Source organism: Saimiri boliviensis, chromosome 5, assembly GCF_048565385.1.
Source record: "Saimiri boliviensis isolate mSaiBol1 chromosome 5, mSaiBol1.pri, whole genome shotgun sequence".
Lineage (NCBI taxonomy): Eukaryota > Metazoa > Chordata > Mammalia > Primates > Cebidae > Saimiri > Saimiri boliviensis.
The window spans coordinates 108,288,435-108,304,510 of NC_133453.1; the positions used below are offsets into that span (position 1 = coordinate 108,288,435).

Below are 16,076 nucleotides of genomic sequence, written 5' to 3' on the forward strand. Positions count from 1 at the left end.
TTATCATTTATACTGAAATTTCATTTTAAATGTCAAAGTTCAAATTTGATTATAAACCCACTTAGATAAACCTGTTCTATGAAATCTTAAAAATAAAAGAATTTTTTCATAACTTAATTATAGTTGCCTCTAAATTAGTAAAACTTACAGATGCTTGTTTAAAATCTTTACATATCTACATTGTAAATAAATAAAAAAAAAGATTCAGGCTGGCATGGTGGCCCATACCTGTAATCCCATCACTTTAGGTAGGAGGCGGGGCAGGAGTTTCAGACCAGCCTATGCAACACAGCAAGACCCATCTTTACAAAATTTAAAAATTAGCGGCCAGATGCGGTGGCTCACGCCTGTAATCCCAGCACTTTGGGAGGCCAAGGCGGGTGGAACATGAGGTCAAGAGATCGAGACCATCCTGGCCAACATGGTGAAACCCCATCTCTACTAAAAATACAAAAAATAGCCGGGCATGGTGGCGGGTGCCTGTGGTCCCAGCTACTCGGGAGGCTGAAGCAGAAGAATCGCTTGAACCTAGGAGGCGGAGGTTGCAGTGAGTCGAGATTGCGCCACTGTACTCCAGCCTGGCGATAGAGCAAGACTCCGTCTCAAAAAAAAAAAAAAAAAATTAGCCATGCCTGGTTACAGGCACCCATGATACCAGCTACTGAGGAAGATGAAGCAGAAAGACTGCTTCAACTCAGGAGTTCAAGATTATAGTAAGCTATGATCATACCACTGCACTTCAGCCTCCAGAGTAAGACTCTTGTCTCTAAAATCAAAACTAGGCTGGGCTCGGTAATCCTAGCACTTTGGAAGGCCAAGGCGGCCGGATCACCTGAGGTCAGGAGTTTGAGACCAGCATGGCCAAAATGGTAAAACCCCATCTCTACTAAAACTACAAAATTAGCCAGGTGCAATGGTGGGCACCTATAATCCCAGCTACTCGGGAGACTGAGGCAGGAGAATCGTTTGAGCCCAGGCGGCAGAGGTTGCAGTGAGCTGAGATAGCACCACTGCACTCCAGCCTAGGTGACACAGTGAGACTCTGTGTCGAAAAAATACATAAAATTAAAAATAAAATCTAGCTGGGTGAAGTCATTCACGACTATGACCCCAGCACTTCAGAAGGTCAAAGCAGGAGGATCACTTGAGCTTTTTTGTAGAGACCCTCTTTTCATCCAGACCCTGTCTCTACAAATAAAAAAAATGTTTTTAATTAGCCCAAATAAAAAATAAGTATAAATAAAATAAAAACAATCTTTGGCTAGATTACAGAGTGAAAAAAGTGAAATAAAACAAAAAAAAGGATTCAGCCAACTTTAAAAATATGTATTATTTTAATAAAAATTAAAAAAAATTAATCCAGGCGAGGTGCAGTGGTTCATGCCTATAATCCCAGCACTTTAGGAGGCCAAGGTGGGAGCATCACTTGAGCCCAGAAGTTCGAGACCAGCCTGGACAACGCAAGACTCCCTTGTATTAAAAAAGAAAGAAAAAGCCTGGCGCGGTGGCTCACGCCTGTAATCCCAGCACTTTGGGAGGCCGAGGCGGGTGGATCACGAGGTCAAGAGATCGAGACCATCCTGGTCAACATGGTGAAACTCCGTCTCTACTAAAAATACAAAAAATTAGCTGGGCATGGTGGCGCATGCCTGTAATCCCAGCTACTCAGGAGGCTGAGGCAGGAGAATTGCCTGAACCCAGGAGGCGGAGGTGGCGGTGAGCCGAGATCACGCCATTGCACTCCAGCTTGAGTAACAAGAGCGAAACTCCATCTCAAAAAAAAAAAAAGAAAAAGAAAAAAAAAGTAAATAATTTTAAAAGAAGAAAAAAAAATCAACCCATTAACATCAACAGCAGTCACACAATTTTGAAACATTTTCTCTTCTATAAGAACCTATATCTGACCAGGGACAGTGGTTCATGCCTGTAATCCTAGCACTTTGGGAGGCTGAGGTGGGTGGATCACTTGAGGTCAAAAGTTCAAGACCAGCCTGGCCAGCATGGCAAAACCCCATCTCTACTAAAAATATAAAAATTTGGCCGGACACCAGTGGCTCATCCCTGTAATCCTGGCACTTTGGGAGGCTGAGGCAGGTGGATCATCTGAGGTCAGGAGTTTGAGACCAGCCTGGCTAACATGGTGAAACCCTATTTCTACTAAAAATACAAAAAATTAACTGGGCATGGTGGCAGGCACCTGTAATCCCAGCTACGCAGGAGGATGAGGCAGGAGAATCACTTGAACCAGGGAGGCAGAAGTTGCAGTTAGCCGAGATCACATCATCACACTCCAGCCTGGGCGACAGAGCAAGACTCTGTCTCAAAAAAAATAAATGAGCTGGGCATGGTGGCAAGTGCTTGCAGTCCCAGCTACTCAGAAGGCTGGGCCAGGAGAAATGATTGAACCCTGAAGATGGAAGCTGCAGTGAGCCCAGATTGCACCACTGCACTCCAGCCTAGGCAACAAAGACTTCTTCTCAAAAAATAAAATTTTTTTTAAAAAAAGAATATATTTCTGTCAATGTAAATTAATATTCAAGGTTCTAACTACTCACATATCAGCATCTCCAACTATTAATGTTTATACTCTATATAGCTTATATCAAGTTTTAAAAATGTGAAAGCACATCATAAAAACTGCAAATGACGTTTTACAGGATAATCATTAATTTGATACCTTACTCAAGCTGTGGGTGGCTGGCAGGCATAATGGAAAACATTCTGGATGATATCAACTTAATGATAATGAACTTAACAGACAATAGCTCAGTTTTGTAATTAGTTCATAACAACAAAAACTAGTGAATCAGATTAGATGGTTATTAATACTGAATGATTTGAAATGAAATGTACTTGCACAAAATATTCACATAGCACTTTAATAAAGGATTATGACAGAACAAAAACAAAAGGGTAAAAAACAAAGGCACCATTATAGCCAAAGTTATAAACTGCTTCAAAAATATTTGTGTTGTGTTGGCTCTTCCTGAGAGCCATCATAACTTTAGTTGTTAAAGACAACAATGTTTTCCATTAACTGCCATGCCATACATAATATAAAGAGACCGTTTTTTCCTAATACTTTCCCAGACACCAAAGTCAAAGAAGCATTTGCTTCAATTTTACCGTGATGATCTGATGATCCAACATTTTGACTGGCTTCTACAAAATTCCAAAATTTCTCTTGACTGTCTTCTGCTAAAAACTCACTGGGAGAAAAGGGGGAAATATCAGAAATAAAACAATAAAATTTGCTAATATAAACTGTATTACTAAAAAGAGTAAAAATAAGTTTTGAAGTTTCTAAATGTCCGCAGTATGAGTTTTAATCTATAACATATATTATACTCCTTTATGTATAATATATATATTTTTAATGATAAGCAAGTCCTAACAGCTTATTAGTTACTAATAGCTTATGAACTTTTTCACTTATTAGCTATTTCTTAAGAAACCTGGAATAATAAAAACATAACAGGAAAGTCCCAATATAAGAAAGCTTATGAAACCCCACTGGCAAAAATACTATGAGTAGTGAAAGCAGAATTAGGAACTGATAATTCTAGTGCTAGTTTTGCTTACTTATTTTCTGAAAGGCCTACAGAGAACAAAAAAATATTTTGCCTAAAGTTCTCCCACAGTAAAATATGAACCCTAGAAAAATTTCTGGGAGACTAAAGGCAGCATGTTGGAATCTTTTAACACCCATAAATCCAAATTTTCAAGATAACCAAATTTAGTTTAAAATTACCACTGATCTAACAAAATCAGATCTAAGAACTTAAAGCCATCTCAATTTTTTTTTTGACTTTACACTACTAAAATGATGGCCAATATAACTTTCCCTTCATTCAGGAGTCTAAAACCCCTAAAAGGAAATGCATGTAGGAATTGAATGATTCGTGTTAATTGGTTATCCTCTCCTCTGAGCCATAATACTAAATGCAGTGGTGATCTTTCACTGTCTTAAAGCAAACTACAGATCTGGATCTCAGCTTACCTAGCCAAAGGAAGACTTTCCCATTACTTGTCAACACTGGGGTGTACAATCTCACTCTACTCCACAGCTAGACACAGAAATATGGGAAAAATAAGAAACATTTCCTGGTAATGCACAGCTTCTCTAAAAATAGGTTTCTGAAAATACCCATTATCAAAATATATTAAATTTCTTAATGCCTCCTTGAAAGTAGTATTTTCTAGGCTTTCTAGTAACTGACATAGACACCACACCAAGCTTAGCATAGCTTATAATCTAAGAAAACAGGTACTAAGACAGATACATTAGGATATGCAAATAAACACTAAATTAATTAATTAAAGGCACATTCACAAGATAAGCTAGCAGAGAGGGTCAGGGTGACACACTCATCAGTATGGTGAGAAATAGGATTCACTCGAGCTAAGATTCTCCCAGTAAAGGCCATACAGAAATAAATATATGCTTTTCATACAATTACAGGGAAACTTCCTGAAACATGTGTTCTTTTTCACCCCACTGTGTACATTAAGTCTTACAAGGTCTAAACTTGGAACAGTCCTAATATTACTTACTAGATCCACTGAAACAACCCAGGAGAGAAGAACAAAATATCGCCGGGCGCGGTGGCTCAAGCCTGTAATCCCAGCACTTTGGGAGGCCGAGGCGGGTGGATCACGAGGTCAAGAGATCAAGACCATCCTGGTCAACATGGTGAAACCCCGTCTCTATTAAAAATACAAAAAATTAGCTGGGCATGGTGGCGTGTGCCTGTAATCCCAGCTACTCAGGAGGCTGAGGCAGGAGAATTGCCTGAACCCAGGAGGCGGAGGTTGCGGTGAGCCGAGATCGCGCCATTGCACTCCGGCCTGGCTAACAAGAGCGAAACTCCGTCTCAAAAAAAAAAAAAAGAACAAAATATCATTAAATAAATGCTGCTGTTTTTTCTAGTATATTTTTGTTGCTTTTTGTTTTTTTAGCTTCTAATATAGTACTTATTCCACTGAGTAAAAATTATGATTTTACAGGCCAGTCGTAGTGGCCAACACCTATAATCCCAGCACTTTGGGAGGCCGAGGTGGACGGATCACCTGAGGTCAAGACTTCAAGACCACCCTGGCCAACACGGTGAAACCCCTTCTCTACATAATGCAAAAAAATTAGCCGGACGTGGTGGTGCATGCCTGTAATCCCAGCTGCTTGGAGGCTGAGGCAGGAGACTCGCTTGAACCTAGGAGGTGGACGTTGCAGTGAGCCGTGATCACGCCACTGCACTCCAGCCTGGGCAACAAGAGTGAAACACCGACTCAAAAAAAAAAAAAAATTATGATTTTACAAATTATATGATGTCTAGGATTTGCTTTAAAATATTCCAGTGCAGGAGGAGAGAAAAATGGTGGTAATGTGGTTATTGGACTTATATTGATAATTGATAAAACAGAATGCTGGGTACAGAGAGAGTACATTATACCATTCTCTCCATATATAAATATTTTGAAATGCCATAATCTAGGACAAGTTTTTAATCTACAACACAAAAAACTACAAACAACCGAATGAATGCCCGCAAGATAATACAAATCAGGTGGCAACTTGTTCTCTTAGATTTCCAAAGCTATGGTGGGAGATCAGCACTGGCCTTCCTTCTATGCAGAACCAGAAGGAGAGAAGAAACTAATATTTAAGGAGGATCTACGGTGTGACAGTCACTATGCTTGGCATATTCACCCAAGTCCTCAAATCCACACAGCCACCCTTAGATATAACCATTTTTCAAACAAAGAAGTTGCAATTCGGAGATGCTACAACTTGCTTAGGGACATAGAGTTAGCCAATGGAAAAGCTGGAATATAAACTCATGTCTATTTAATTTATACTTGTTTCATGCTACATTCTTGGGTCATTACAAAATTTAGCACTCAATAAATGACTATTGGCTTTGATTTTAATAATACCTCCTTGTGAAATATTTCTGTAACTACAGCTGCAGAAAACATATTTAGTGTTTTACTTCAATTCAAGGTGAGTATAACTTCATGGACAACTGCAAAGCTACAACTCTGTCACAAACATCAGATCCAACCTAAAAATATACAACAGGAATATTTTTAGTCCCTAAGGGCTAGATGTAAGGAAGGCAAAAGATCTGTGGTGGCTACATGCCATAAAGTGTAGTACAGGATTCTGATCCTTCATCCTTAATCAAATGAACAAAGTGCCTCAATCTATCATCAGGGTCTCCCACAGAAATAAGAAGGAAGGGTGGTGGGCTCAACGAGCTCTGGAGGCAAACACTACATGGATTCAAATAAGCATAGCTCATTTCCGTGTGTTTCCTACATGTCCTATTACCTTGGCAAACTGTATACAAATAGCTACAGGAAAAAGAGGCCTAAAAATAGTAAACCAAAATGGCAAGTGTAGCTCTTACCTCACATGCCAAGGAAAAAATTTAATAAAAATAAGCATAGGTCGGGCGCGGTGGCTCAAGCCTGTAATCCCAGCACTTTGGGAGGCCGAGGCGGGTGGATCACAAGGTCGAGAGATCGAGACCAACCTGGTCAACATGGTGAAACCCCGTCTCTACTAAAAATACAAAAAATTAGCTGGGCATGGTGGCACGTGCCTGTAATCCCAGCTACTCAGGAGGCTGAGGCAGGAGAATTGCCTGAACCCAGGAGGTGGAGGTGGCGGTGAGCCGAGATCGCGCCATTGCACTCCAGCCTGGGTAACAAGAGCGAAACTCCGTCTCAAAAAAAAAAAAAATAAGCATAAAAGGCCAGGCGCAGTGGTTCATGCCTGTAATCCCAGCACTTTGGGAGGCCAAGGCGGGCAGATCACCTGAGGTCAGGAGTTCAAGACCACCCTGGCCAATATGGTGAAACCCCAACTCTACTAAAAAGACAAAAATTAGCCAGGCCTGCGCCAGCTACTCAGGAAGCTAAGGCAGGAGAATCAGAATGAGCTTGAACCCAGGAGGCAGAAGTTGCAGTGAGCCAAGACGGCGTCACTGCATTCCACCCCAGGTGACAAAATGAGACTCTGTCTCAAAAACAGGGGGTGGGGGAGGGGATAGTAAATCTCAGTGACAGATTTATACCAAATAAATCATCCAAAATTAAGATTAGCAAAAAGGAAAAAAAAAAACTTTAGTTTTTTTTGTTTTTTTTTTTCTAAGATGGGGTTTCACCATATTGGTCAGGCTGGTCTCGAACTCCTGACCTCAGGTGATCCGCCCACATCAGCCTCCTAAAGTGCTGGGACTACAGGCACGAGCCACTGCGCCCAGCAAAACTTTAGTTTTTAAGAGTCCAGGCTCAGGCAGTCTAGCTCAGGAGGTCTCAAAATATCTTTGGTCACTGTTTTTTGTTGGTTTTGTTAGGCTTTTGTTCCCCATAATAAGAACTCTAAAAAAAAAGAGTCACTTCATTTTTACAACTACTCCATATCTAAGTTCTGAAACTTGAGAAGCTTGACCCATTTATCAAATTAGTGATTATAATATCACTATGTATTATATACAATGGTTTTGTCTTTGTTGTGCCACTTCTGTGCTGAGAAAGAATGGCAGAGAGAGGTGATGGAAGGAAGTCTATTTAGCAAAAAGTCGGCTAGGCTCCTAAGCCAGTCAAGACTGGCTCCTGCATGCCCTTTCCCACTGGTCCTCTTAGCAACATCAAAAGAGGCTTTTTCCTTAAGAGGTGCAACCACTGGTTCACGCAATCAACACAGTAAAACTCTTCATCCACATTTTCCTAGGAATTAAGGGAAAAATGTTAGAATACAAAATTCTAGAAGCCAGGCATGGTGGTTCACGTCTGTAATCCCAGCACTTCGGGAGGCCGAGGTGGGCAGCGGGCAGATCACATAAGGCTAGGGGTTCGAGACCAGCTTGGCCAACATGGCAAAATCCCTATCTCTACTAAAAATACAAGGATTAGCTGGGCATAGTGGGGCACTTCTGTAAACCTAGCTACCTGGGAGGCAGAGGCATGAAAATCCCTTGAACCCGAGAGGCAGAGTCGTAGTGAGCTGAGATCTCACCAACGCACTCCAGCCTGGGTAACAAGAAAGACTCTATCTCAAAAACTAAACAAACACAAATCTCTCTTCCCTTGTTATGCTTTTTGGAAAGTAACATACTAACTTACCCAACACAGTTATTTGTCTAAAGTTCCTACATATCTCTATAAATCCACAGAGCCCTTGTCCTACTGAGCAATGCTGTGCCCTAACGGCCTTTGTACAACACATACCATAGTGCACAATGAAAGAGGCTCTTCATAAATGCATTTGATGATAATCTCACTCCTTAAAAAGCTCCCAAATGTTCAATGTCAGAGCCTGTATTTATACTCAAATACGTGAAGGGGAAAAAAAATGTTCTCTTACCTGGCTTCTAACAACAATGGTGTGGAAAACCATTTTGTTGTAAGAGAAGTTGTAATGGCTTTTGAGTCCGCCTTTACTGAGGAGAAAAGCCACAGAACCATGAGTACAATCAGAACTCCCATTTTATAGCAAACTCCTAAAAGGAAGAAAAGAAAAAAAGTTTTGCTTAAGGTTAATTTTTTTTTTTTTTTGGAGACGGAGTCTCGCCCTGTTACCCAGCCCAGAGTGCAATGGCGCGATCTCAACTCACTGCAACCTCTGTCTCCTAGGTTCAAGTGATTCTCCTTCATCAGCCTCCCAAGAAGCTGGGATTATAGGCACACGTCACCACGCCCAGCTAATTTTTTGTATCGTTACTAGAGACAGCGTTTCACATGTTGGCCAGGCTGGTCTCAACCTCCTGACCTCATGATCTGCCTGCCTTGGCCTCCCAAAGTGCTGAGATTACAGGCATGAGCCATCCGCCAGCCTGCTATAAGATAGTTTTAACCTCATACTTGGAGACACAAAGTAACAATCCTAATAATTGGACACACAAAATAAGTTAGTGAAACAGAAATGCTTCTGACATATAATAGCACCTAATATCTAGCTAGTCCAACAGATATTTGCTGAGTGACATGTAACTGAAGGCATTTAGGTTATTAACACTCTTTCCTGCAAAGGTTCTGCTTCATTTCCAGAGGAATCTACAACAGGGTATGAAAACCAATTGGTGGCACACCAGGTTGCACACAATCATACTTTATAAAGAATGTAAGCAAATAAAGGTGAGATAGGTGAAAATGTAAATGATGGGCATTAAGGGTTGAACTGTGCCCCACCCTGAAAAAATATGGAAATCCTAGTCCCCAGTACCTCATAATGTCAACTTATTTGTAAGTATGGTCTTTACAGAGGTCGTCAGTTAGAACAAGGTTATTAGGTGGGCCTTAATCCAATGACTGATGTTATAAAGAGAAGAAATCTGAACAGAGATAGCACAAGGGACAACTATGTAAAGACACACTGGGGACTACCAGGTGAAGACAGAGGCACACACTAAAATTATACTGTAAGCTAAGGAATGCCTGAAACTATCAGAAGCTGAAGAGTCAAAGAAAAATTCTCCTCCAAAGATTTCCGCGGCAACGGGATCCTGTGAAACCATAATCAGGACTTAATCAGGACTTTTAGCACTGTGAGACAGTAAATGTCTGTTGTTCTAAGCCACCCAGTTTGTGATACTTTGTTATGGCAGCCCTAAGAAACTAACATAATGGGTCTCAAATGTAAACTCAAGACAGGTTCTAAAATGCAGAAATGTAAGATTTTAGTGGCTTCCCAAACCATCTACAAAATGAGTAATCTGGTGTCACTGGCAAAGTGGATGGCCACAGAATGCAGGCCTCCTGACTCCCTCAGCAGCCTCTCCAAGCCTGTCAAGATCCTCACAGACAGCATCCAGAAAATTTCAGAAAAAGGTCTCCAGCTGCAGATTTCTCTGATCTGATTTTCATTGCAAAAGTCCACCTAACAGAACCCTAATCAGACCTCCCCTGAGCTATATAAAAGTCAGTATCCAAGCTCCACCCATAAGAATGAACTAAAAGGGGGTATGAACACATGGAAAACACTAACCTATCCTTGGGCTTCAGAATGTTAGCTCTGGTAAGGCTCACTTCCATCTCATTCCAGTTCCTTAATACTGGTTATATCTATACTGGTAATACTATCACTGAGGGAGGCTGTCCACATTAAGGACCAGTCAACAGCTTCTTTTTATAAAAAGCATCATTTGCATTAACATCCTGTTTCATATAACATACAGTATCCCCGAAGAACGATCATCAAAAGCAAAATAAATTATACCAAATAGAAGAGTGGCTTTTAGAAGCATTCTAAGTTCAAGGCACTGCCAGCTTCTTTTGAGAAAAAAAAAATTAATAAATTAGCCAGGCTTCGTGGCACACACCTGTGGTCCCAGCTACTTGGGAGGCTGAAGTGGGAAGAGAATTTGGGCCCAGGAAGTCCATGCTGCAGTGAACAATGATGGCACCACTGCATTCTAGCCTGGGCGACAGGTCAAGACCTGTCTCAAAATCTAATAATAACATGAACATCTCACTTATAAATAAAAACACTCAGGAGTGCTTTTCAAAATCAACATTTGTAAAAACTGCTATAAAGACCACAAAAACTAACGAATACACACACAAAAATGGAACCTACTGAAATCAGAGATAACCAAACTAGATTTTATATAATGAAACCTGCTAGCAGTGATTCCTGGCTGGGTCAGGGAAGAGGATGTAGGCCTTCTTTGGAATCTAGTAAAGTTACTGACACTTCTCACAGAGGAACAAACTTTTTTTTTTTTTTTTTTTTTTTGAGACTGAGTATCACACTGTCACCCCAGCTGGAGTGCAGTAATACAATCTCGGCTTACTACAACCTCTACTTCCTGGGTTCAAGCGATTCACCTGCCTCAGCCTCCCAAGTAGCTGGGATTACAGGCAGCCACCAGCATGCCAGGCTGATTTTTGTATTTTTAGTAGAGATGGGGTTTCACCATGTTGGCCATGCTGGTCTCAAACTCTTGACCTTATGATTTGCCTGCCTCGCCCTCCCAAAGTGCTGGGTTTACAGGTGTGAGCCACCATGCCCAGTTGCAAGACCCAAACTTTTATGTACAACTTCAGATCACCCAAGAATTCTCTTAGGACTGGCTGGGTGCAGTGGCTCACACCTGTAATCCCAGCACTTTGGGAGGCTGTGGCGGGCAGATCACTAGGTCAGATCAAGACCATCCTGGCTAACATGGTGAAACGTTGTCTCTACTAAAAATACAAAAAATTAGTCTGGCATGGTGGCATGTGCCTATAGTCCCAGCTACTTGGGAGACTGAGGCAGGGATTGCAGTGAGCTGAGATCCTGCCACCATACTCCAGCCTGGGCGACAGAGTGAGACTCCATCTCGGGAAAAAAAAACATTCTCTTAGGTCTAACCATAGACACCCTTTCAGACAGGCCCACAGACTGCAACCTCAAAAACCTGTTCTACAGTACACAATAAACACGGTTTGTTTTAAAAAAAAAAAAAAAAGAAAGAAAGAAAAGAAAAAAAGAAGAACCTTTTAGCATCAGGGCAGCTGTGATCAATTCTTTAGTTTGCTACTTACTATCACTTTAACCATATGTATGTTACCTAACTTCTCTGGCCCTTAGTCTCCAAGACTATTAAAGTAGGACTAACAGTATCTGCCTCACAGGGTCAATATGAAAATGAACAGGCTGACCCAGCACAGTAGCTCATGCCTGTAATCCCAGCACTTTGGGAGGCCGAGGTGGGCGGATCACTGAGGTCAGGAGTTGGAGACCAGCCTGGCCAACATGGTGAAACCCTGTCAAAAAAAAAAAAGAAGAAAGAAAGAGAGAAAAAGAGAAAAGAAAGAAAGAAAATGAACAGGCAATAAAAAAATCACTTTGTAAAGTGGCAAGTACTATATTGGAATTGACTGTTGCAGTAAAACATTTTATCGTAAGAAAAAACTATCTTCTAGATTATAGAGTACATCATTGTTATTAAATAACCTCAAAAATACACACATTGAGAATACATCCTCTGTGGCTGAGAGAAAAAAATTCTCCCCCAAAGTTACTGAGTTTTTCTTCTTTTTTTTAATCTGGCCTTACTGAGTCACTAAGTTTCTAAACTGGAGACAGAGCATCATATGAAGAGGGTTCTAGCAGTGTAACGCTATTAGCTATATTACAATTTGTCCTGAAGGAGCCTAGATGTGTAAGCCTCAGAAAGTGGTGATTCCCTAATGACAAATTGGACGCCACTGCACGGTAACCCCAGGTAGACAGCATGTAGAGTGGGGAGGAAACTGGGAGTATGACAAAGCCCCCGGAGGAAACCTTAGCACTTAACAAGCAAGGACTCTGGGCTGTGCTTTATATACACAATGTTATCTAATCCTTATATACAACAACCCAGGGCATGAAAGTTCTCTAAGGGCAGCAACCATGTCTACTTTGTTCACCAAAGTGCCAGATGCCTGGCACTCAGAAGAAATTCCACGAATATGCTACATGCATGGATGAAATATATCATCTCCACTTTAAAAATAAGAAAAGTGCCAGGCACAGTGGCTCACGCCTGTAATCCCAACTTTGGGAGGCTGAGGCAGGTGGATCACCTGAGACCAAAGGAGTTCAAGACCAGTCTGGCCAATGTGGTAAAACCTCGTTTCTACTAAAAATACAAAAATTAGCTGGGTGTGGTAGCAGGTGCCTGTAGTACCAGCTACTCGGGAGGCTGAGGCAGGAGAATTACTTGAACGCGGGAGGCAGAGGTTGCAGTGAGCTGAGACTGCACCACTGCACTCCAGCCTGGGCAACAGAGCTAGACTCCATTTCAAAAAAATAAAATAAAATAGAAGAAAAAAGAAAAGTGAAAGCTCAAAGACACTAAGTTCACCTTGCCTAACTAATAAACAGCAGTGCTTAGAACCCACACCTTCCTGGCCGAGCTCAGTGGCTCCAGCCTGTTCCCAGCACTGTGGGAGGCCATGCAGATCACCTGAGGTTGGGAGTTCAAGAACAGCCTGACCAACATGGAGAAACCCTGTCTCTACAAAAAATACAAAATTCGCCAGGCAAGGTAGCACATGCCTGTAATCCTAGCTACTCGGGAGGCTGAGGCAAGAGAATCGCTTGAACCGGGGAGGAGGAGGCTGCATTGAGCCGAGATCTCGCCATTGTACTCCAGCCTGGATGACAAGAGCCAAACTCCATCTCAAAAACAAAAGAAAATGATCACATCACCTTGTGTTGTTACAGGGAAACTCATGGACAGCTGCAGGGAAGTTTGAAAGAATTTTCTTCATAGTTTAATATATTCCCCTGAAGTTCAATACATATTATAAATGTGCCATGGTACTGTACGAAGTATTATGCTTACTTCCTTTAATAAGTTTCATGTGACCAGGAGTTCAAGATCAGACTGGGAAACGAAACAAGACCTTACCTCTACAAAATAAATAAATAAATAAATATGAGAGTTTTAAATTTTTATTTAAAATTCTCATAAATAAAAAACGAGAATTTTTAAAAAATAAACTCCAGCTAAGTTTATCAAAAGCAAGTCAAGTGTTGCTAAATTCGACCCCCTTTATTAAATAAAATTTAAAAAAAGCAAGCCAAGTGCAAAGGCTACAATCATTCCAAGTTTTGTAGTGTTGTTAAATAGCTATTTAAAATGTCCTCAAAGGCTTGCAAATGTAAGATTCTTGAAAGGAGGGCACTTTACACTAAAATTGGCTGGCAAGTGCACCAATGAATGTTTCCAAAACAGTGTAGCACAGTGAGGCAAAAGACCCCAGGACTTCAAACGAACAAAATATGCTCCTTCTCAAATCTGCCAAGAAACGCAGAACAAGCTGCCGATTCTGGCCAAGGAACAAACACGGTTCACATCTATAAATTATTGGCAACGGACGTAGACCTCATTCTGGCAGATCCCACATTAAAAGTGAAACCGGATCGTCCCATTTCCAGCCAAGAGATCACAGTATTAAAGGAAAACAGCAACCAACACGCATCAACCCGAATTCGTTTCAGGAAAAACACAAATCTATTTTTAAAAGCACGTCGTTCTGCAGTCAGGGACCTGCAAAGTCCTGGTTCTCAACTCACGGAGGCTCAAGCTTGGTCTAAATTCATGGTAGGACACTTCCCCCGCTTCCCTCTGCATTTGGGCACAAGGACCCAAAGCTCTTCAAGGAAGGTTCAAGACCGCTGAGCGGAGCCCGCCGCCACCCCCGCGGAAGCGATACCTTGCCAAGAAGACCACTGAGGGCAACTCGGGGCGCTAGAAAATAGGGGAAGCGTTGGGACACCGGAAGGGAAACTGAGTCACGGGAGAGGCGGAAGCTCAATGTGACGGGGGCACAGGGTCGCCTCGCGCCTCAAACCCTCTCTCCGTCCATGAGGCCTCCTCACGCCACCCCTGGGTACCTGTCACCGGCAGCGCAGCCGCAGCACACGCACCGCTCGCGTCTCCCTTGCTGCCCATGCCTGGGCCGCGGTTAGTCCGCTACAGCGCCAGAGACAAGGCCGGGGCGGGGCGGGGCGGAGCGGCAGCGGCGGTGCAGGCTGCGCCAGTGAGAAGCCGACACGCGCCTTTCCCGCGGCTCGCTCTACAGCCTGCCCCGCAGACAAACTGCCCAGCGGCCGGCCGCCCTTTTACTTCCGCTTCCTAAAGACGAACGCTGGAGGACTTCCGGCTACCGAGTCGCGACCTGGCAACCCAGAGCGTCGCGCGGTGGCCATCTTGTCTCCGAAGAAGTCCCGCCTCTGTCCTCACTTCCGCCTTTCAGGGTGGCGGGGCAGCTGCCAGTCTTCAAGGTCCTGGGAGGGTGCGTGGGACCGACACCTGAGACCCGAAAGCTTTAACAGTCGGTGAAGTTCCAATTTGGACTGTGGGACTTAGTCCCTTAAACCTTTGTTAAAGTCTTCGGTGGCACAGTAAGGACAATTGTCTTAATGTTTCTAAGCATCTTAGACTTTACACTAAACCCTAAAGTTTTGATAGCTGCTTTCCAGGAGGCACGATGAAAGGAAGACTTTTAAATTTTAGGAGCCGGTTTAGCTTATCTTAATCGGGCAGCGGCAGCTTAGTCTGTAGTGACTCGTTTGTCCTTTCATTTTTTTTTTTTTTGTTTTGAACAATCAGGACACTGATTTTTTTTTTTTTTTTTTTTTTACTAATATAAAGCAGTTTAAAATTGTTCTGGAATAGGTAGCATTTCACCCACCTAGAAATGAATACCTCTTTGGAGGGTGTATTTTTTAACTGTATTAAGTCAAAGTGTTCCTGCTGACAGGCGGTGGTTAAAAAAATAGAGAAGTCAAAGTGAATGAAGAGACGAAAATACTTTTTCATTTTTGATTTGGAGTCTTGCTCTGTCGCCCAGGCTGGAATAAGGCGCCGCCATCTCAGCTCACTGCAGCCTCTGCCGCGGCCCCCTCCCGCCCCCACCCCCACAACCGATTCTCCCACTTCTCCCACCTCTGCCTCGCGAGTAGCTGGGATTACAGGCGTAAGCCACCATGCCTGGCAAATTTTTGTACTTTTAGTAGAGGCGGGAATTTCACCATCTTGGCGAAGCTGGTCTTGAACTCCTGACGTCGTGATCCACCCTCCTGGGCCTCCCAAAGTGCTGGAATTAACAGGCTGGAGCCACTGTGCCCGACTAATTTTTGTATTTTTAGTAGAGATGGGGTTTCACCATCTTGGCCAGGCTGATCTCGAACTGCTGACCTCAGGTGATCCACCCACCTCGGCCTCCCCAATGCTGGGATTACAGGCATGAGCCACCGCGCCCGGCCCAAAATAATTTTAAGAAGTAAGCATGAGCCAAGATGATGATGAAGGGGAGGAAGGAGAGGAGAATGAAGGAGATGACTAATAGAACACTAATGGATTCCAATCTTCCTTTTTTTTTTTTTACGTTTTCTCCAGTTCCTGGGAGCAAGTTACAGTCTTTTTTTTTCTTTTTATTTATTTATTTATTTTTAAAGATAGGATTTCACCATGATGGCCAGGCTGGTCTTGAACTCCCGACCTCAGGTCATCCACCCACCTCAGCCTCCCAAAGTGCTAGGATTACAGGCGTGAACCACTGAGCCTGGCCTAATTTTTTTTTTTTTTTTTTTT

The 16,076-nt window shown here is 42.5% G+C and overlaps 1 protein-coding gene across 5 annotated transcripts in view; it reads right to left on the minus strand.

Moving 5' to 3' along the window:
- Window positions 1-14,583, minus strand: part of UGGT1 (UDP-glucose glycoprotein glucosyltransferase 1) — a 113,442-nt gene extending 98,859 nt beyond the window's left edge. For 2 of the 5 annotated variants that reach the window (XM_010342229.3, XM_003931603.4), the window contains exons 1-3: window positions 14,375-14,583; window positions 8,372-8,507; window positions 3,127-3,209 (exon numbers count right to left, since the gene is read on the minus strand). In XM_010342229.3, coding sequence (XP_010340531.1) covers window positions 3,127-3,209; window positions 8,372-8,507; window positions 14,375-14,432 — 277 coding nt within the window. In that variant the 5' untranslated portion in view covers window positions 14,433-14,583. Of the gene's footprint in view, window positions 1-3,126; window positions 3,210-4,000; window positions 4,012-8,371; window positions 8,508-14,193; window positions 14,340-14,374 lie in introns of those variants that run through there. The other 3 variants (XM_010342230.3, XM_074399801.1, XM_074399802.1) reach the window with 3 other exon arrangements.
- Window positions 14,584-16,076: the final 1,493 nt, after the last annotated feature.